The sequence below is a fragment of the Mirounga angustirostris genome, unplaced genomic scaffold (genome assembly GCF_029215605.1).
Source record: "Mirounga angustirostris isolate CCGP_5_RB_7025 unplaced genomic scaffold, mMirAng1.0.hap1 SCAF_10, whole genome shotgun sequence".
In the NCBI taxonomy this organism is placed as follows: domain Eukaryota; kingdom Metazoa; phylum Chordata; class Mammalia; order Carnivora; family Phocidae; genus Mirounga; species Mirounga angustirostris.
The window spans coordinates 113,464,072-113,484,280 of record NW_026991718.1 but is presented as its reverse complement, the minus strand read 5'-3'; the positions used below and the strand labels follow the sequence as shown (position 1 = coordinate 113,484,280).

At 49.1% G+C, this 20,209-nt stretch overlaps 1 protein-coding gene across 1 annotated transcript in view; it reads left to right on the top strand.

The window, feature by feature from the left end:
- The first annotated feature begins 2,348 nt into the window (after nucleotides 1-2,348).
- The window catches only part of SNTA1 (syntrophin alpha 1), a 28,933-nt gene continuing 11,072 nt past the window's right edge, over nucleotides 2,349-20,209 (top strand). Inside the window, exons 1-2 of the mRNA XM_045885606.3 lie at nucleotides 2,349-2,778; nucleotides 5,787-5,972. Coding sequence (XP_045741562.1) covers nucleotides 2,469-2,778; nucleotides 5,787-5,972 — 496 coding nt within the window. The 5' untranslated portion in view covers nucleotides 2,349-2,468. The remainder of the gene's footprint in view (nucleotides 2,779-5,786; nucleotides 5,973-20,209) is intronic.

The following is a 20,209-nucleotide window of genomic DNA, read 5'->3' as shown; positions in this document are numbered from 1 at the left end:
TGTCTATAAATCAGCCAGCTGGTGTGCCAATGTACAGCAAGTTGAATAGATGGCATCTGTGTATTATATGTACATGTGTATGTAACACATATGTATTATGATGTGGTCTCTGTGGATTTTCAGTGGTATAGAGCCATTTCCTTATAGTTGGATAGTTGGGCTGGTCTCTAGTTATTTGCAAACATAGTTTGCTGTGGACAACTGGTATATGTACCTGTTTTCTTGTGAGTTTCCTTTTTCCCTTGATCATATCTACCTGAAGGTGCAGGGAGTCTACATAGTGATGTGGCCCTAACTCTTTATTGCCTGACACCTCCCTGCGAGGTGCGGGAGCCAGAGACGAGGGGCAGATATGAAGGCTGGGTGAAGTGTGTGATTTGGTGGGATTTTTCTGGTAAGGATCCTACCTCACTTCTGTATTTGGCAGCTATCTGGCAGTGGTTCAGTGCCTAGGCACTGTGTCAAACAAGCCTCGGTTTGAGTCCCTGCTCTGTCCTACTCACAAATGTGTGATGGGCCAATTAGGCCTTCTAAATCCAAGTTTTCCCTTACTGTATAATGGGAGTGTTGTTAACTGCAGCTACTCCATGAGGCTACTGTAAAGTTGAGATAAAACAGGGACATGCTCAGATCTAGTTCTGGACAATAGTAAGCATTCAATAAATAAAAGCGACTAGGGGTGACTGGGTGGCTCAGGTCATGATCCCGGGGTCTTGGGATGGAGCCCCACGTGAGGCTCCCTGCTCAGTGGGGAGCCTGCTTCTCCCTCTCCCTCTGCTCTCCCTCTGCTTGTGCTCTCTCTCTCTCTCTGTGTCAAATAAATAAATAAAATCTGGGGCGCCTGGGTGGCTCAATTGTTTAGGCAACTGCCTTCAGCTCAGGTCATGAGCCCAGGGTCCTGGGATCGAGCCCCACATAGGGCTCCTTGCTCAGCAGGAGCCTGCTTCTCCCTCTCCCTGCTACTCCGCCTGCTTGTGCTCTCTCTCTCTGTCAAATAAATAAATAAATAAAATCTTTAAAAAAAATAAATCTTTAAAAAATAAATAAAAGCGACTATATATATATTTTAAAGATTATTTATTTATTTATTTGAGAGAGAGTGAGAGAGAGACACACAGGACCCTGTGTGCAGTCGCTTAACCAACTGAGCCACCAGGCGCCCAAAAGCGACTATATTGATTGCACAGGAGTCACAGTTTACAATGCATTTTCACATTGATTTAATCCTGACACAAACCCTGTGAGGTAGCATTTCTTGTGATCCCCATTTCATAGATAAGGAAATTGAAGCCTAGAAAAGTGAAGTGATGGGATCCAGGTCTACAAGGAGGTAAGAGAGTGACGCCCAGACCTAGAGCCCCACCTTCCAGCCCTCTTTCCTTACACCAGGAGCTCTGAGCTCTCCTCCAGCCAGGTCTCTCAGAGAGTGTGGGTCTTCAGGCTTTTCTCTGTTCTACTGTGTTTTTTTTTTTTTTTTTTTTTTAAAGATTTTATTTATTTGACAGAGAGAGACACAGCGAGAGAGGGAACACAAGCAGGGGGAGTGGGAGAAGGAGAAGCAGACTTCCTGCAGAGCAGGGAGCCCGATGCGGGGCTCGATCCCAGGACCCTGGGATCATGACCCGAGCTGAAGGCAGACGCTTAACGACTGAGCCACCCAGGCGCCCCTCTTTGTTCTACTGTTAACAGAACAGGTGGTTAATCTCTTAAACTCCCATCCAATTTCGAGGTGGGGACCGTGTCCATCCCCTCCCCAAGCCCTAAACAGCCAGCAACGTGCTCATTCCCGGTGGGCGGGACCTGTCCGCCTTAGAAACCACGCCCCAGCTAAGCCACGCCCACAGACCTAAGGCCCGGCCCCACATCGTAAACCCAACTCCTTCCAAACCCCGCCTGCGAAGTCCCTGGGGGCTCGGTGTCTCCACAAGTCCAGTCCCTGGAGAGCAGCTCTCCGCCATACATAGCTCAGCCCCGACGGCCAAAGCCTCGCACCAGGATCCATGGTTCCACCTCTTTCTCTTGGGCTCCTACCCCCGTGAGATACGGTCCCGGCCCTCGACGGCCTGGGGGAGCTCAGAGTCTCTGTCGCAGGATCCTGCTCCCGATACGAAGCCCGGCCCCCTTATGGCCCCGCCCAGGCCCGCACTTACCCGCTTCTTTCCTTACCTCTTGACCCCACCCCCTGCCCCCTACGCCCGCAACCCCCAAGTAGTCCCACACTGCATCCTTCAAGACCTGGGCGCCGCCGCGTCCTAACCTGTTTGCCTGCGGCCCCGCCCCTCGCCGTAGCCACACCCCCGGGCAGCCCCGCCCCGAGGTTCCACCCCCCCAGCCCCCCAGCGGCCGGGGGTAGGGTAGCGGCTGGTCCAGTCGGGCACCCGCTGCCCTCTGCCCTGGGCGCTCGGTCGGAGCGGGCCGGGCACTGTGGGGCAGGGCGAGCGCGGCCGCCCGGGGGCTCGGAGGCGAAGATGGCGTCCGGCAGGCGCTCCCCGCGCACCGGGCTGCTGGAACTGCGCGCCGGGCCTGGCTCGGGGGCTGGCGGCGAGCGGTGGCAGCGGGTGCTGCTCAGTCTGGCGGAGGACGCTCTGACCGTGAGCCCCGCCGACGGCGAGCTCGGCCCGGAGCCCGGCGCCCCGCGGGAGCCGGAGCCCGCGCAGCTCAACGGCGCCGCCGAGCCTGGCGCGGCGCCCCCGCAGCTGCCCGAGGCTCTGCTGCTCCAGCGGCGCCGGGTGACGGTGCGCAAGGCCGACGCCGGCGGGCTGGGCATCAGCATCAAAGGTGGGCACGGGGGGCGCGGTGTCTGTGGGGCCGCCGAGGGCGCGGGGGTCGCGGAGGCTGGCAGTCTACGGAGGACGTGGAGTTGGAAGACTTCTGTCTGGGGGCAAGGAGGGTGTCTGAGGGGGCAGAGGGAACGAGGACACCGGGAGCACCAAGGTCGGAGGGGTTTCGGGAGTCGGAGGCCTCAGTCGGAAGGCACAGGTGGAGCGGGTTGGGGCGCACCAAGGACAGGTGGGTGGGGAGTTCTGTGTGGAGGCATAGAGATGTCGGGGTTGCATGGACATCAAGGACGAGAGGGGCCTTAGGAGAGCAAAGGATGGAGAAAGGGGACTGAGGCCTGGGAAGCCAGGAGGAAGGAAGTCCCTGAGACACAACCAAGGTGGAGGGGAGGGGTAAGGCCTGGAGTTGGGAGTACAGGTTTGGAGACTTGGGTAGAGGCACAAGCCGGGCTCACAGACAGGGGTCCAGGAAGGACCTAGCAATCTGAGGACCCAGGACCCTGTGTGCCTAGGCAGAGAGTCCTGGGCTTGAGTTACCTGATCTGGCCATCATCACCTTAGGCAGAATTGAGAGGAGTGGACATAGAGTTGTTACTCTTCTCTGAGAAATTCTCCAATTACTGAGAGCTTTCTTTAGGATGCAGCCAGATTATGTTTGAGTCCTGGATCTGTGTGAACTTAGACAAGTCCCTTCCCGTCTCTGAACTTCAGTTTCCTCACTATATAATGAAGCTAATGATTGAGTTGTAACGTTTCTGTGAGAACAGGAGTCTGAAGTACTCACCCTGCAAGCACACAGTAGGTGCCTGGTTCATTACTGCCGTTAGATGAGAGGAAAAATGGAGGCCAGGAGAGACTCCCAAAGCAACTAACCATACTGCTTAAAATCCCAGTACGCTCCCAGCAGCTGGATTCACCATTCCTACCCATCTGCTTCTCAGGGCGCTATCTGCCTTGGGAAAGGGTGTCAGCTCTTCTATCACCTTGGATATGCACTGTTCTCTCTGCTGGTGCTAGGTCTATTCATTGGTGTCTTCAGACCCTTTGGCCTGGGGGAGAGGGTGGGGATGGTGGTGACTCAGCTACCACTATGTGCTGAATGCTGTGCCCGGTACTCTAGGCTTATGATGCATTTCATCCAGGCGACAAGTGGTAAAAAGTGGGGAGCACAATCTCCACTTTGCAGGTAGGGAAACCGAGACTCAGAAAAGTAAAACAATTTTCCCAGGCACAGACAGTGAAGGACAGTGCTGGGATTTGAACCTCAATTATCAGGCCTTAAGAGAGTGCCCAGGAGATATGGTTCTTCCTCAAGGAAGGGCACATTCCCAGGCAGCCGACCAAAGGAATTTAAAAGGGAAAAATGGGAAAGACAGAGAGTGGACACCAGTCTTGCTCCTAAACTCCAGAATGGGAGAGGGCAACAGATCAATCCAGAAATTGTACACTCAGTGTTTTAAAGCAGAAAGGAACTTAGAGTTAATATAGAGTTCCATTTTACAGATGGACAAGCTGAGACTTGGAGAGGAGCACGGACTTTCCAAGGTCACATAAAGTTACTCCTTAGCTCCATACTTAGAGTTGGGAGTGAAGGTACTTTTAGGAGGGGTCAGGGGAAGGACCAGCTCCATTCACTTCTTCATGGATAGAGCCTGGGCTCTTGTTGCCGTGGTGACCTCCCTCTGAGGGTCCAGCCCAGCCTGAGGCAGCCTGGAATGATCATATCTTCAAACTGAACTGAAGTCCCAAGTTTCTGGTGGAGGAGAGCAGATATAAATAGAAACCCATTCCTTGGGGCACCTGGGTGGCTCAGTGAGTTAAGCATCTGCCTTCGGCTCAGGTCATGATCTCAGGGTCCCGGGATTGAGCCTTGCATCGGGCTCCCTGCTCAGCGGGGAGCCTGCTTCTCCTTCTCTCTCTGCCCCTCCCCCTGCTTGTGCTCTCTCTCTCTCCCTCTCTTGCTCTGTCAAATAAATAAATAAAATCTTAAAAAAAAAAAAAGAAAAAAACCCATTCCTTTCTAGGCTTCAAATCCTGTGCAGTGCAGTGAGCAAACTGTTGGGCCTGTGTGGGGCCCAGGAGAGGCGTTGCAGTCTGACCTTTGCCACCAATTTGTTGTGTGACCTTGAAATAATGACTTCTTTATGGACCACTAGTTCCTCATCTTCAGTATTCTGGGATAGACTGGTAATGTGATATCTGAGGGCCTGACTTACAGTCAACTATAGGGTTAAAAGTGTTGGTTCTGGAGCCAGGAGACCTAGGTTCAGATACTGCTGGATGACCTTGGGCCAGGGGCTTCTCTCCGCACTTCATTTTTCCTGAGAGGAAACTGAGCATGCCTGTGTGATTGGGATGTTGTGAAGATGCAGTGAGACAACATTGAAAGCATTTAGCTCGGTGCTTGGCACTTGGTATGTGAAACTAATGTGAACTATTATGACTATTTCATATTTTAAAAGGATATTCAAGAGCTTAGCAATAAAGCGATTCAGTAAGATGTATTAGCTTTTTTTGTATCAGAGATGTAATTTGGATAGGCCTTTGAAATCTAGACTTTAAGGCTTTGGTTTTCAGCTGGGTCCCAGATTGTAAAACTTTCCAATTGCTGAAGAGATCCTTGGGGGATCATAGCAATAACTGACTTCTATCTTTATTGCAGATTAAGGGGTATCAGTGGGTTCCCCCATTGTGGGAAAATTGCTTAAGATACAAAATATTTAAGAAAAAGCTATTGAAGCACTTGTAAGTTGCTCAAACACAGGCAAACACCCAAAGCATTTAGCCAAGGATCCAGTGACCAAACTCCTTTATGAATTTAGAACATGATTTATTAGTGTTCCAGACTTCTAAGACTCATTTCTGAGATCCTCTTTACTCTCTCATCCCCGCTTTCTTGGCACTGGGCTGGGCACTGAGGTAGGCCTTCAGAAATAATTTTGCCTTCATGTGACTCTTCAAGCATTGGAGTATCTGCCTCAGTTTCTTCCTCTTTCTGTGCCTGTGCAGGGGGCCGGGAGAACAAGATGCCTATTCTCATTTCCAAGATCTTCAAGGGCCTGGCAGCTGACCAGACTGAGTCCCTCTTCGTGGGGGATGCCATCTTGTCTGTGAATGGGGAGGACCTCTCCTCTGCTACCCATGATGAAGCGGTGCAGGTCCTGAAGAAGACAGGCAAAGAGGTGGTGCTGGAGGGTAAGCACTGGGGACCCCAAGGGTGTTCAATTCTTTCCTGCTTCTCCCAGGCCTCAAGTGGCCCCAGCCCAGCAGTGGGGGTTGGGAGGTGGGCAGGGTTGAAAACAGAAACAGAATGTGGGGACCTGCCTTGACATAGTATGGGGTGGTGGTGGGAGAGCCAGCGCAGAGCCAGACAGACCTAGTTTTCTTTCTTTCTTTTTTTTTTTTAAGATTTTATTTATTTGAGAGAGAGAATGAGATAGAGAGAGAGCATGAGATGGGGGAGGGTCAGAGGGAGCAGCAGACTCCCTACTGAGCAGGGAGCCCGATGCGGGACTCGATCCTGGGACTCCAGGATCATGACCTGAGCTGAAGGCAGTCGCTTAACCAACTGAGCCACCCAGGCGCCCCCAGACCTAGTTTTCATTTCCTTTCTCCTATTCATGAGCTCTGTAGACTTGGACAAGTCATTTCATTTCCCTGAGCTTTCGTTTCCTCATCTGTAAAATAGGGATGTCACTTTTGTCTTGCTGGGTTGTGTGATCAGGACAAAAGGTACATGGCAGGATCTGCCACCCAGTGAGTGAATCAGGGAAAGAGAGGGGCAGTGAGGGACTGGGGAAGGGGCAGTTAATATTCTCTCTTGAGGAAACTGGAGAGCTCCCAGCTCCAGGGACCCTGAAACCCTAAGACCCATCCTCCTTGGGGAGAAGACTTGGCCTTTATGTTGCAGAACATCAGATCCTTCCAGCAAGGATCAGAGAGGAGTTTTGGAGGGGGACCTTGGTAGTTCCCCTCCACTATCCTCGCATTGTGTGGTCTTGGATGAGTCCTTTGTCTTCTCTGGGCCTTGGCTTCCCCATCGGTTGTGATAAGCTCCATGCTGTGGCTGTCCCATATCTGCCTTTTGCCATCTCTCTCAGGAGGTTTCTGCCTTGCTCAGCCCTTTCTTCAAACTCCCCTCAATTCCGGAAGCTGTGGGGGCCTGAGGAATGTGTGTTTGGCTCTTGGCCCAGAACAGGCACAGGGAGATGGCGGGGGCTGATGGAGAATGCCATAGCTAGTGAAGCTGCTGAGCTGAGCCCCAGGCCTGGATCCTGATAGATTGCCTTTATTTCCCCAAACAGGTCTCCAAGAGGCCACAGAAACAAACAGGCTCTGGGTGATCTTTGGCATGCTTGTGGCCCTGACCTCGGTTCTCTCTCAGTTTTGTTTTATTTTTACATTTTCGGTGTATGTATTTAAGTACCACTGGTGCATTTTTAAAAAAATATATACTTTAAAAAAAGTCAACTCTGTGGTATTGGTCCTTGAAGCTTAAGTGTAACAGTCATATCTTAACAGCAAAGTTAAATCACAAGATCACTCATAAATGATATAGATATAAGGGACTCTCCCTACCCTATGCCTCATTACTTTGATATTATAGCCAGTAATGCAGTTGAAACTCATCAAAATGTCATGTTTTGGTTGACTTGAGAAGATCTTTTAGTTTCTGCGCTTTGAAAGTTTAATCTGGAGGTGGTGAGATTTCTACTGTAGACACATTTCTAACCCACACCGAGGTCCCCCTCACCCTCTCATATTTAGGTTGAGAATGTCTCTCTATCTGGGTTCTCAGCATGGGTCATTCTGAGAAGATAGCCTCTTTTTTTTTTTTCTCTATTTTTTTTTTTTTTTTAAAGATTTTATTTATTTGACAGAGAGAGACACAGCGAGAGGGAACACAAGCAGGGGGAGTGGGAGAGGGAGAAGCAGGCTTCCCGCCAAGCAGGGAGCCCGATGCGGGACTCGATCCCGGGACTCCAGGATCATGACCTGAGCCAAAGGCAGCCGCTTAACCGACTGAGCCACCCAGGCGCCCCTCTTTTTTTTTTTTTAAGATTTTTTTTTTTATTATTTATTTGACAGAGAGAGACACAACGAGAGAGGGAACACAAGCAGGGGGGGGTGGGAGAGGAAGAAGCAGGCTTCCCACTGAGCAGGGAGCCTGATGCAGGGCTCGATCCCAGGTCCATGGGATCATGACCTGAGCCGAAGGCAGACGCTTAACAACTGAGCCACCCAGGCGCCCCGAGAAGATAGCCTCTTTGAGTGTTGGAAGCTTAAGGCATCTCTTGGCTTCAGGAGCTAATACCCAAGCCTTCTGGTACTAGTAACCCAGCAAGACAAAAGACTGGTACAAATATCAGTCTGGTACTCTATTCCTTCCTTACTAAGCCAAGAAGCATTTATAGACACCTATTATGTACCTGGTGTGCAGAGCATTGGGGTCAGAAGCTAAATCAGGCCCAGGCCCTCTCCTGAAGGAGTTCCCCATCTGGTGGAGGGGACAAAGCATAAACACTGTCTTGTTCATACAAACTGTTTAAAAATCAATTTCTAAAATCTGTCTGCTCTGTGATGAATCTCTGGCCTTGGGTAAGACCCTTGCCTTCTCTGGCCCTCAGTTTCCCTATCGGTTGGGATTAGACTAGATCAGAGATGACTAATGGCTTTCATTTTGAGTGTCATCTTCCCTGGTGGCTACCGGGAGGCTCGTATTTGGAAGGATTGGGAAGTCTTGTCTGGGCTCAGCAGAAAGGAGCTGGAAGTGATTAGCAACATCTATCATGGATACAGTAGGAAAGAGAATTAACATATGTATTGTTCCAGGATTGAGGGTCTCTAGCTGTTACATTTTCTGAGACTTTTCCCAGGGTAAGATCTTTCTTTGGCAAACCTTGCCCCAGGTCTCTGGCTGGAACCTGGCCTGTCTCTTGCCCAGAATAGGATGTGGCACATTGTAGGCACTCAGCAAACATTAGTAACTACCCTCCTCCCATCACATTTATTTAGAATTGGTATTATTTCCTCCTGAAATGTTTGGTAGCATTCTCCAAGGAAGCCATTTTTATTTTTAATTAATTAATTAATTAATTAATTAATTAATTAATTATTTTTAAAGATTTTATTTATTTATTTGACAGAGAGAGACACAGCGAGAGAGGGAACACAAGCAGGGGGAGTGTGAGAGGGAGAAGCAGGCTTCCCGCAGAGCAGGGAGCCCGATGTGGGGCTCGATCCCAGGACCCTGGGATCATGACCTGAGCCGAAGGCAGATGCTTAACCAACTGAGCCACCCAGGCGCCCCATCCAAGGAAGCCATTTTTATAGAAAGGTTTTTAACTGCAGTTCTAGTGTTCTTAATAGGGCGGTTTTGATGATCTATTTTTTCTTGAATGAACTTCGCTAGTTTATGTCTTTTAAAGAATTTGTCCATTTCATCTAAGTTGTCAGATTTATTGGCATAAAGTTGTTTATAATCTTCCCATAGTATTCCTCCCTTTTGGATGAGAGTGCTCTCTGCTTTCTTTTTCCTCGTCCCTTTATACTGCTCTACTCAGTGGTTTTGAGGGGAATCTCAAGTCTAGTGGGGGGACAGCTGAGCAAAACTACCAGATTATGGATATGTCGTAGGTGCTGAGATGGGGTCTGCCCAGGGATCAGAGGAGGCGGTGGTTACATCTCTCTGGATAGTCAGGAAAGACTTCCTGGAGGCGGGGGTGCTGGCACTTTATGAACAGTAAGCAGATGTGGGTATGGGGTGGGAGAAGGGCATTCCAGTCAGGAGAGCTGTGTGAGCAAGACCTCAGGGGGGTGAAATGACTTGACTTAGCTGGAGAACTGACTGGGGACTAATTAGCTTTATCTGAGCCAAGGGTGTGAGGGAGTGGAGAAAGAGGAGGCTGTCCCAACTGAGAGCCTTCAGGGCCTTGAATGCCAGGCTAAAGGCATTTGGACTTCCTCTGGAGGGAAACAGAGAGCCATTAAAAAGGGTTCAGCAGGAGCAGTACATGGGCACATCTGGGTTTTAGCAGCATCAGCCTGGTTTGGAGGGAGGCAGAAATAGATGCAGAATGGCAGCGAGGAAGCTGGGACCATGAATAGGAAGGAGATGGTGGTGGTTTGACCTAAGCAGGCTTGGATAGGAGGAAGAGTCTGGAGGTTGTGGCCTTCTTGTTAGTTTTTACCAGCGTTTTCTTAGTTGAAGTCTCTTTTGAGCTGCTCTCCTAGCCCAGCAGGCTTGTGAAAGGATAATTCCACCGAGGGCAGCAAAGGGGCAGGGGGCGGGGGGCAGGCATTGGGGTCAAGAGTCTCTGAATAGCAGAAGTGACCTGAGAAGCCTGGAGGATTTGAGGGAGCTAGGATACGGATGTGGTTGGTCCTTGAGATATGGGGGACCTTGTGGAGAAGGTAAGGGTCTGGCAGCTTCACCAGTCTGGACTCAGGGCTCCTGAGACCCTCTCTGGGCCTAGGTTCTGCCTTGGAGCTCATTACTAGCCACATTGTTCAAAACTTCCCGTCCCCCATTCCACTCCTGAGGCCACCTCCAAGGGGCCATGGAAAGATGGCCTGTCCTTTGGATGTGAACCTGGCAGGGCAGCTGGGCGTCTTTCCTGAGGCCTGGGGCTCAGTGCGTACAGAGTCCCCTGAGAGCATCCTAGAAGGACAGATGTCACTAGCTAACTGGGTGCCAGCCCTACTTCCCTGGCCTAAGTCAGGGGTTCAGCTGGGCCTTGGTAACCCCAGCCTGCCTTCTAGGCCCTTTCCTCTCCTAGGTCAGGGGTTTGCACAAATGTTTTCAGCTTGTTCTCAGCCACAGGGATGTGTTTGTGATCAGAGTCTGGGCCCAAGCTGGCAGCCAACACGCCTCTGTCTGCTGCTTAGAGAGGCCCATTGTGTGCACAGACCTGGAGCCAGGCCTAACCGGGGCCCTTGGAGACTGGGCCTGGGGGAAAAGGGAGAGACGGCCAAATGCTATCCACCCCGCCCACCCCCTCCACTCCCATTGTGGCTGGCAAGACAGGGACAACAGAGAGCCTGTGATGCATTAAAAAATAATACTAAAGGGACAGGGGCACCTGGCTGGCTCAGTTGGTAGAGCATGCCACTCTTTTTTTTTTTAAGATTTTATTTATTTGAGAGAGAGAGAGAGTGAGAGTGAGTACAAGCCCAGGAGAGAGGCAGAGGGAGAGGGAGAGGCAGGCTCCCCACTAAGCAGGGAGCCCGATGTGGGGCTCTATCCCAGGACCTTGGGATCATGACCTGAGCCGAAGGCAGACACGTAACTGACTGAGCCCCCCAGGTGCCCCATCACTCTTTAAAAAAAAAAAAAAAAGATTTATTTATTTGAGAGAAAGAGAGAGGGGGGAGGGGTGTGAGCAGGGGGAGGGGCAGAGGGAGAGGGAGAGAAAGTCTTTTTTTTTTTTTTAAAGATTTTATTTATTTATTTGACAGAGAGAGACAGCGAGAGAGGGAACACAAGCAGGGGGAGTGGGAGAGGGAGAAGCAGCCTTCCTGCTGAGCAGGGAGCCCAACACAGGGCTCGATCCCAGGACCCTGAGATCATGACCTGAGCTGAAGGCAGATGCTTAACAACGGAGCCACGCAGGCATCCCAGGGAGAGAGAGTCTTAAGCAGGCTCCACACTAAGCACAGAGCCTGAGCTGGGGCTCAATCTCACACAACTCTGAGATCATGACCTGAGCCCATACCAAGAGTCTGATGCTTAACTGATTGAGCCACCAGGAGCCCCATGCATGTGACTCTTGATCTTTGGGTTGTGAGTTTGAGCCCCACGTTGGGTGTAGAAATTACTTAAAAATAAAATTTTAAAAAATAATAATAATACTAAAGGATAGTAAAAAAGTCAGTTTCAATACTTTGTACAAAATAGAGAAGGTACATCCCACGTAAAGATCAAACTTTTTTTTTTTTTTTTAAAGATTTTATTTATTTATTTGACAGAGAGAGACACGGTTTGAGAGGGAACACAAGCAGGGGGAGTGAGAGAGGGAGAAGCAGGCTTCCTGTGGAGCAGGGAGCCCGATATGGGGCTCAATCCCAGGACCCTGGGGTGATGACCTGAGCCAAAGGCAGACGCTTAACGACTGAGCCACCCAGGCGCCCCAAGATCAAACTTTTAAAAGATAACAGGCATAGAGTAGCATGTGCACAAATATTCATGATAAAAGGCAATATAGTGTGGGGCGCCTGGGTGGCTTAGTCGGTTGAGTGACCGACTCTTGGTTTTGGCTCAGGTCATGATCTCAGGGTCCTGGGATCGAGCCCTGCGTCAGGCTCTGCACTCAGCTCCGTCGGCTTGTGGCTTCTCTCTTTTCCTCTTCTTCTGCCCCTCCCCTTGCTCTCTCCCTTTGTGTCTCTCCCTCTATCTCTAAAATAAATAAATAAATCTTAAAAAAAAAAAAAAGGCAGCGTAGAGTGATAGCAGTTGCCATAAATCCCCATTTTACAGACAAGTTCACCAAGGTTTGTTGAGAATAAATAAGTCCTTCAGGTCATATGACTAATAAATTGACAGAATTCAAACTGAGGTCTGTCTGGTTGCCTAAGGCACTATTGCTTCAGCCTTGGGTAATACCTACCTTGCATGGTTATCTGCAAGATTAAAAACGAAAACATGCCAAGGCTGGTGCTCATAGTAGGTACTCGATTATTTCGTTTATTTGCTCTTTCTGAGGATGGGACAGTGCATTTGAAGTGCATAGCACAGTGTCTTTCACGTGGAAGCGTTCAGTGAATGTCAGCCTCTCTCATCTTTATGTCAGCAGCAGGCCCTCACAGTTGTTTCCTCCAGTGAACTCGAAGGTCTTTCAGGGCAGGACTCATGTGCAGTTTGTCTCAGAGCCCTACGCCTGGCACTGAGCCCAGCGGCACACATTAGCTCTTGGTCAGTAGGGATTTGTCCCTGGGGTCCATCTCTGACCCTTTCTACTTTACCTGAACCTTGTCAATTGCGGTTAACTTTCCTAAATGTTTAAGATGGGGCTCAAGGCTCAACCAGGGCTTGACTAAGTCCTGAGAGTATCCATGATGAGTCCTTGGGACTCCTGCAGGCTCCTCCCCTGGGAGATGGGCACTGCCAGGTGTCCTGCCCAAAATCTGGCTTAATGTATCACTACAGTCAAAAGAGGGATATAAGTCATGGATGCAGCAAATATGAAGTCACCCTGCTTGGCTTAGCTAAGTGATGCTGTGCCCCTGACGTACCTGAGGGGCCTCTGAATGGAGCCCCCATCCAGTCCTCCATGACCACAAAGACCTGTTGTTCTAATCATTGTTCTCAAGGAAGCATTTATTTGGCCACACACACACACACACCCCCACCCCATACACATGCACACATGGCTTTAGGCCACATGGCTGCCTGTAGATAAAACTTGACTTAATCTGGGCCTGGCCTGTTCCCTGGATCTTGATTAAAATGCCTGTGGGGGCTCTGGAGACAGGTTCTGGGCCTCAGTTCGCTGTGTGAGCCTGGCTGCTGATGGTGGTGGAGGAAATAATGAGATAATGATCGTGATGGTAGTGTCTGCTGTTTATTGAGCACCTACAATGTGCTAGGCACTGTGCTAGGTGCCTTCCATATGTTTTCTCACTGAATCCTCAAAACCGCCTCTATGAATTAGATGTCCCATTGTGCAGATGAGAACACTGAAACTCAGAGAGGTGAGGCTGTTTTCCCAAGGTCACATTGTGGCAGAGATGGGATTTGAGCTCAGATCTGCCAGATGAAAAAACTCTTAAATGTTTCTGATGCACTTCAAGTCATGTCACCCCTGGGAGACAGTTTATTCGATGTATTCAACTGTTACAGAAGGATCCTTCTCATTGAATTGTTGCAATTAGGTGAAGATGTGTTTGTGAGAGTCAAGCTTGGTGCTTGGTCTATGGTGGGCTCTCAGTAAGCGCAAATTTCTCCCAGTACTAAGGTCCTGGAGCCCTTTGCTTATTGAGGTGACGAGCTCCATCTCTGGATCCTATCTTACATGGTTTGGAATGCACTGGTGTATATATATATATATTTTTTAATTTAAATTCAATTTAGTTAACACATAGTGTATTATTAGTTTCAGAGGTAGGATTAGTGATTCATCAGTTGCATGTAACCCCATGCGGTGGTATATTTTTAAAAGTAAAGTAGATTTTTAAAATAATGTAAAAAGTAATATACACTTACAAAAAACCCTAGGAGAATGTAAAGCAATTACCTTCCTTTTTTATTTTTTAAATTTTTTATTATTATTGTTATTTTTAAAGATTTTATTTATTTATTTGACAGGGAGAGACACAGCGAGAGAGGGAACACAAGCAGGGGGAGTGGGAGAGGGAGAAGCAGGCCTCCCGCCAAGCAGGGAGCCTGATGTGGGGCTCGATCCTAGGACCCTGGGACCATGACCCGAGCCGAAGGTAGACGCCTAACGACTGAGCCACCCTGGCACCCCACCTTCTTCTTTAAAAAAAAAAAAAATTATCTATTTATTTATTTGAGCGAGAGAGAGAGTGTGTGCACAAGAGGGGTGGGGGGAAGGGCAGAGGGAAAGGGAGAAGCAGGCTCCCTGCTAAGCAGGGAGCCCAATATGGGGCTTCATCTCAGGATCCTGAGATCATGACCTGAGTCGAAGTCAGACAGTTAATTGACTGAGCTACCCAGGCGCCCCAAGCAATTATCTTCTTGTAGAGATAACCACAGTTGATGTTTTCACACTTTCAGAAAGTTTCCAAATTTGTTTTATCATTACACAAGTTGAGGACATATTTCCAACTCAGTACGTGTAGCTCTGTCTCATTCTTTTTAATGGTTGAATAGTATCCCATTATTGGGATTCATATATTCATTTAACAAGTATTTGCTCTGTGCCAGGACTTGATGTTGGCGCCATGGACAGAGCCATGAACAAGACTGAGTGGTCTTCCATTCCGGGAGCTCACATCTTGTATTTAGCAGCCCCTACTCATGGACATTCAAGGGGTTCTTAGCCTTTTGCACCATAGACAATGGTGCTGTGAGCCCTCTGTGTACCTGTGAGCATTTATCTGAAGCGGGGTTCCTGCAAAGGGTGTTGTTAGGTCAAAGGGTTCACTTGCCTTTGGGGCTTGAGAGATGGTGTCCCCTATACAAGGGTATGGTCAGGTGAGATCGCTATGCCCCAGAGTGTGGCAATGCAGGCCCTGTTGGTCAGGCCTGAAGCAGGGCCTGCCAGGGGCTGGGATCTATTTATAACCCAGCCTTGCTAGACCAGCAGAACTGTAAAGGTCACCCCTTCCAGAGCCTGTTAGAATCCTGCGTCCTCTCCATACCATCCTTGGCGGGCAGGTGGGCAGCCTGGACTTGACTCTTCACAATACCTTACTCAGAGAGCCGGCACATCAGTGCCCATTGTATAGGCAAGGGAAATGAGGCTCATAGAGACCTTGGGACTCACCAGAGCCAGATAGCAGGTGACAGGGCCTGGATTGAAACCTTTTCCCATCACTGCTTCCTGTGCCTCTCCCCTTAAACAGTCATACTGAGAACAGCAGCAGAAGTAATAACCATACTACAGTTTTTTTTTGTTTTTATTTATTTATTTATTTATTATTATTTTTTTCATACTACAGTTTACTGAAGACTTTGTGCTGGGCAGGGCAAAGTGCTTTATAGCTATTGAGTCTCAGTACCCTGAGAAATGAATATATTTTGCTCCCATTATAAAGATGAAGAAATTGGGGCGCCTGGGTGGCTCAGTCGGTTAAGCAACTGACTCTCGATTTCAGCTCAGGTCATGATCTCAGGGTCATGGGATCAAGCCCCGTGTTGGGCTCTGCGCTCAGCATGGAGTCTGCTTGAGATTATCTCTCTCCTCTCCCCCTCTGCCCCTTTCCCCCTCCCTGCTTGCATGTGATCTCTTTCTCTCATTCTCTCTAAATAAATAAAATAAAATAAAAAATCTTTAAAGAGGAAGAAATAAGAGGGTCACAGAAGTCAAGTCACTGTGTCCAAGGTCACAGAGCAAAGAAGTTATACCCAAACCTGCCTCACTCCAGAGCCCACATTCAGTGTTTTCTCTCCAGGATGAGAAGCCCCAGGCCTGTCTATCTTCATTCACTGAACAAATTTCATACTTACTGATTACCTGGTACTAAATTCAGGTACTATACTAGGTTCTGGGATATCCTAGTTAATAAGAAAACAGGTCCCTGTTCTCATGGAACTGACATTTTGGCTGGAGGACAGAAGAGGTTGCCTAGTAACAATTGGATAGACCATGTGATTTCGGGCAGGGGCAAGTAAGTGACCACCCACTGAACAGACAGGAACAGCTTGAGCTTAGAGGACAGGCTTCAGTCAAGACTCCAAGCCAGGACATTCAGTTACAAGCATTTATTGAGCACTGGGATAAGTGCTGGGGATACTGTGTTGAGCTAAAACAGATGTATCTCCTTCTCTCTGCAGCACGTATGTTCCCTCCCAGTTGTACTGGGCCAGGTGAATGGTCCTGCCCTGTCTCAGTTCCTTGTGTTTCTGGTGGAATCTATTTCCTGGATCCTTGGCGCCAGGGCTGGGTCCTGTCTCTTCTTGGCAGAGCTGTAGGGGAATGGGGGCCTCTGGAAGAGGCAGGGTGTCCTATGTTTGTGTGTCTTAGCTTCCCTGAGGAGGAATGATCCACGTGTCACTGCTTCACCAGGCTCCTGGGGCAGGGGCTTGGCTGGGGAGGGTGTGGATACCAACTAGGCTTATCTTTGGAGTCTCAAGAATGCTGACCACAGGGCCATCAGTCCTCAGGCCACTGCCTTTGGGTAGCCCCACCCTGCCTGGTCGGGTGACTCAGACAGAAATCCGAGCAGCGAGGAGGCCTCAGACTTGGGCTATTTATGGCCATACTCTGGGGCCTCCTGAACCCCACCCCCACTCTGGGACAAGCCAGTTGGTTTGTGAAACCCAAGCCCTGTTTTGGGCACCAGCTGGTGCGCTGTCCATTTATAGTATGTTTCTGTGGGAAAGGAGAAGGAGAACTCAGTTCTGGGACGTCCTGGGTGAGCAGGGGCTCTAAGTAGTTTCTCTGGCTTCAAAGTTGACAAATGTTCATTTGCTGAGCATGTAGCATAGGAGTTCCCTGCTGGATTCCGGGGACACAGAGATGAATCAGATGAGGTCCCTGCCCTCACAGTGCTCCCAGCCTGGTGGGGGACACAGACTCCCACACAGACACATAGGGAAGTGGGGTCTAGGGGACCACAGAAGTGATGGATGTAGTGGATCCAGAGTGGGCATCTGGGAAGGCTTCCTAGAGGGGTGATGGAACTGGGCTGGGCTGTGGCACCTTCTCCCTCCTGAATGAACCTGTTCTGCCCTCGCATTCATTTCTCCATTTACAGAGCACTGACTCTGGGTTCAAATCAAGTCCAGTTTCTGTCCTCTAGGAGCTCCCATTTTGGTGAGAGAGCCACAACACATGAAATCACGGCAGAGGTCTAAGAAGGGCAGGGGTGGCTGATAGGTAAGAAAGTCATATTTCTTGAGTCTCTTACCTGTGCCACATGTTTTATATCATCTTATTTAATTCTAAAATCTCTCTGAGGTAGACATTGTTATTCCTCTTTTATCGACTTGCAGAACGAGGCCCAGACAGGTGAATTTCCTTGTCCATGGTCACAGAGCTAGACAGCGCTGGAGCTGGAATGCAAATCCAAGAGTGCCTGTCCCTAAATTATGTACTGAGGTGCCTGGGTGGCTCAGTCCATTGGGCGTCTGACTCTTGATTTCGGCTCAGGTCATGATCTCTCAGGGTTGTGAGATCGAGCCTTGTGTTAGTCTCCATGCTCAGCACAGAGTCTGCTTCAGATTCTCTCTCTCTCTCCCTCAGCCCCTCCCTGCTATCGAGCACACACACACTGTCTCTCAAATAAATAAATAGAAATCGTTAAAAAAATAAACTATGTGCTAAGGGCATTCTGTGCAGAGGGAACTGCATTTTCAAAGGTATACAAGTTTGGAAACTCATACAGCTCCTGAGAGCTCTGAAGAGGCCAGGATGATCAGACTAGAGGGTGAGATTAGGGATGTGGCAGGAAATGAAGCCAGAGAGGTAGGCAGGGCTCAGGTCCTGGGGAGCCTTGGATTTTGATGAAAGGTGCAGGGGAGCCAGAGCAGGACTTTATTCATTCAGGGGTGTGGCTAATGACAGTAGGGGGATGTATCAGTTGTATCCCTCTCCCCATACAGGGTGAGGGGTGGGGAGGCCGTATTAATCAGGATGCTTTTGTCTGCAAGTAATAGGAGCTCAGTTTAAAGGCGTTTAGACATGGAAGGAAATGAGTTTTTTCCCAGAATACCTAAAAGCAGCATGACTACAAGGTAGATTAGTTTAAGGCTTCACCATCCTCAGTGTGTGGACCCCAATCCTTGTGTTCAAAAAGTGACTATCGTTATTCTAGGACCAACTCCCCTCCCAGCAACTTGTAAAGGCTAGAGAGAGGAGAGAAAGGGAAGGGAGTGTATTTTCCCTCACTTCTCATTGGCCAGAATTGTATCATCTGCCCCTTTCTGAACCAATCACAAGCAAGAGGGATGGAAAGATCAGGATTAGCCTTGACCAATCATGATTTTCTTCCTTGTTTGGGAAGAAGCCCAGCCAGTAGGGCTCAGGACTCTGTTAGCAAAGAGAAAAGGGGGAAATGGTTTGGCTATCATTTAGCCAAACCATTTCCACCTCCACCTCCATTGCCCCTTGAGACATAATCCAATAGTCAGTCCTGGGATAAGTCATTGCTGTAACGATGAGGATGAGTCATTGAGTCATTTTTAGTCCTAGTTCCCAAACTTCAGACCTAGGCTTAATTCTCTTAAGAAAACCTGCTCTTCGGGAAGCCTGTTTCTCCCTCTCCCACTCCCCCTGCGTGTGTTCCCTCTCGCTGTCTCTCTGTCAAATAAATAAATAAAATAAAATAATAAAAAAAAAGAAAACCTGCTCTTGTTTTCAACTTAATTGCTCTTCCAACCCTAGTAGGGTTTATAACTCCCTCTTGCTTTCACTGCTGTTTGCCTTGTATCCTGTCTGAGCCTGAGAGACAGTCTCCTGTGATAGAAATAGCTTCTTATCTGGCTTTTCCAGGGAGCTGGGCCAGTAACTGCTTCCTCACCCCTTCCTGGCTGGTCTGCTCATAGGCAGAGCATACTGGCAAGGCTTTGACTCCAGAAGTCAGATGGTTAGCAAGCCAGATGGCCATGAGGGCATGGTAGTTAAGGGGAGAGAATGGGAGGCTGCCCAAGGATTAGCAGGCATAGGCACCCCTTAGTAGAGCAGCAGAGGGGACAGCCTAGCTAGGGGAAGGGAGACCAGTACTTGGGCAAGTCTTTTAACCACTTTGATGTACACACTGTCTTCCTAGTAGCTGATTTTAGGGATGAGGAGACTGCTGCTCATCAGAATTGGGAACAGTCCAGATGCCAGGGCAAATGTGGCAGACCCTGTTGGTTGCCTGCTTTCCAACTATTTCCCCTTCTTCATTGCTAACAGAATCCTGGTGTTATTGGGTGGAAATATGGTCTAAGTCATGACTATTCCCTTTTACTAATGATTGTGCTAGAAGTGGGCATGGAGCCCAGTCAGGCCAATGAGATATAAGTATTCCTGGGAATATTTACTTCTCTGATAAGGAGTTGTGAGGAGAAAGCCCTTTTTCTGCCTATCACCTCCCTGCTTTGGGTTTTGTCATGTAAGGAATGGTTGGCTTGAGCTGTGGCAGCCATCTTGTGGTCATGAGGCAAAGGCCAAGAGAATGGCAGAGAGGCCTACCCTGAATTCAGTGTCATTGAGTCACTGAACCAATCCTAAAATTGCCTTCCTCTAGACTGCTTTTTTATTTTTTATTATTTTTAAAAGATTTTATCTATTTATTTGAGAGAGAGAGAGAGCAAGCATGAGCAAACATGAGCAGGAGGCAGGGGCAGAGGGAGAGAGAGAAGCAGACTCCCCACCAAACAGGGAGCACGATACGGGACTCAATCCCAGGACCCTGGGATCATGACCTGAGCAGAAGGCAGACACTTCACTGACTGAGCCACCCCAGGCGCCCTAGACTGCTTTTTTAAATAGCATTTTATTATTTTAATTTATTTTTAAAAAATTTTTATAGGCTCCATGCCCAATGTGGGGCTCAAACTCATGACCCTGAGATCAAGAGTCGCATGCTCTACCAACTGAGCCAGCCAGGCACCTCTAATAAATATAGCAAGAATGACCAAAATTGGGGCGCTTGGGTGGCTCAGTCGTTGAGCATCTGCCTTCGGCTCAGGTCATGATCCCGGGGTCCTGGGATCGAGGCCCGCATCGGGCTCCCTGCTCCGTGGGGAGCCTGCTTCTCCCTCTCCCACTCTCCCTGCTTGTGTTCCCTCTCTCGCTGTGTCTCTCTCTGTCAAATAAATAAAT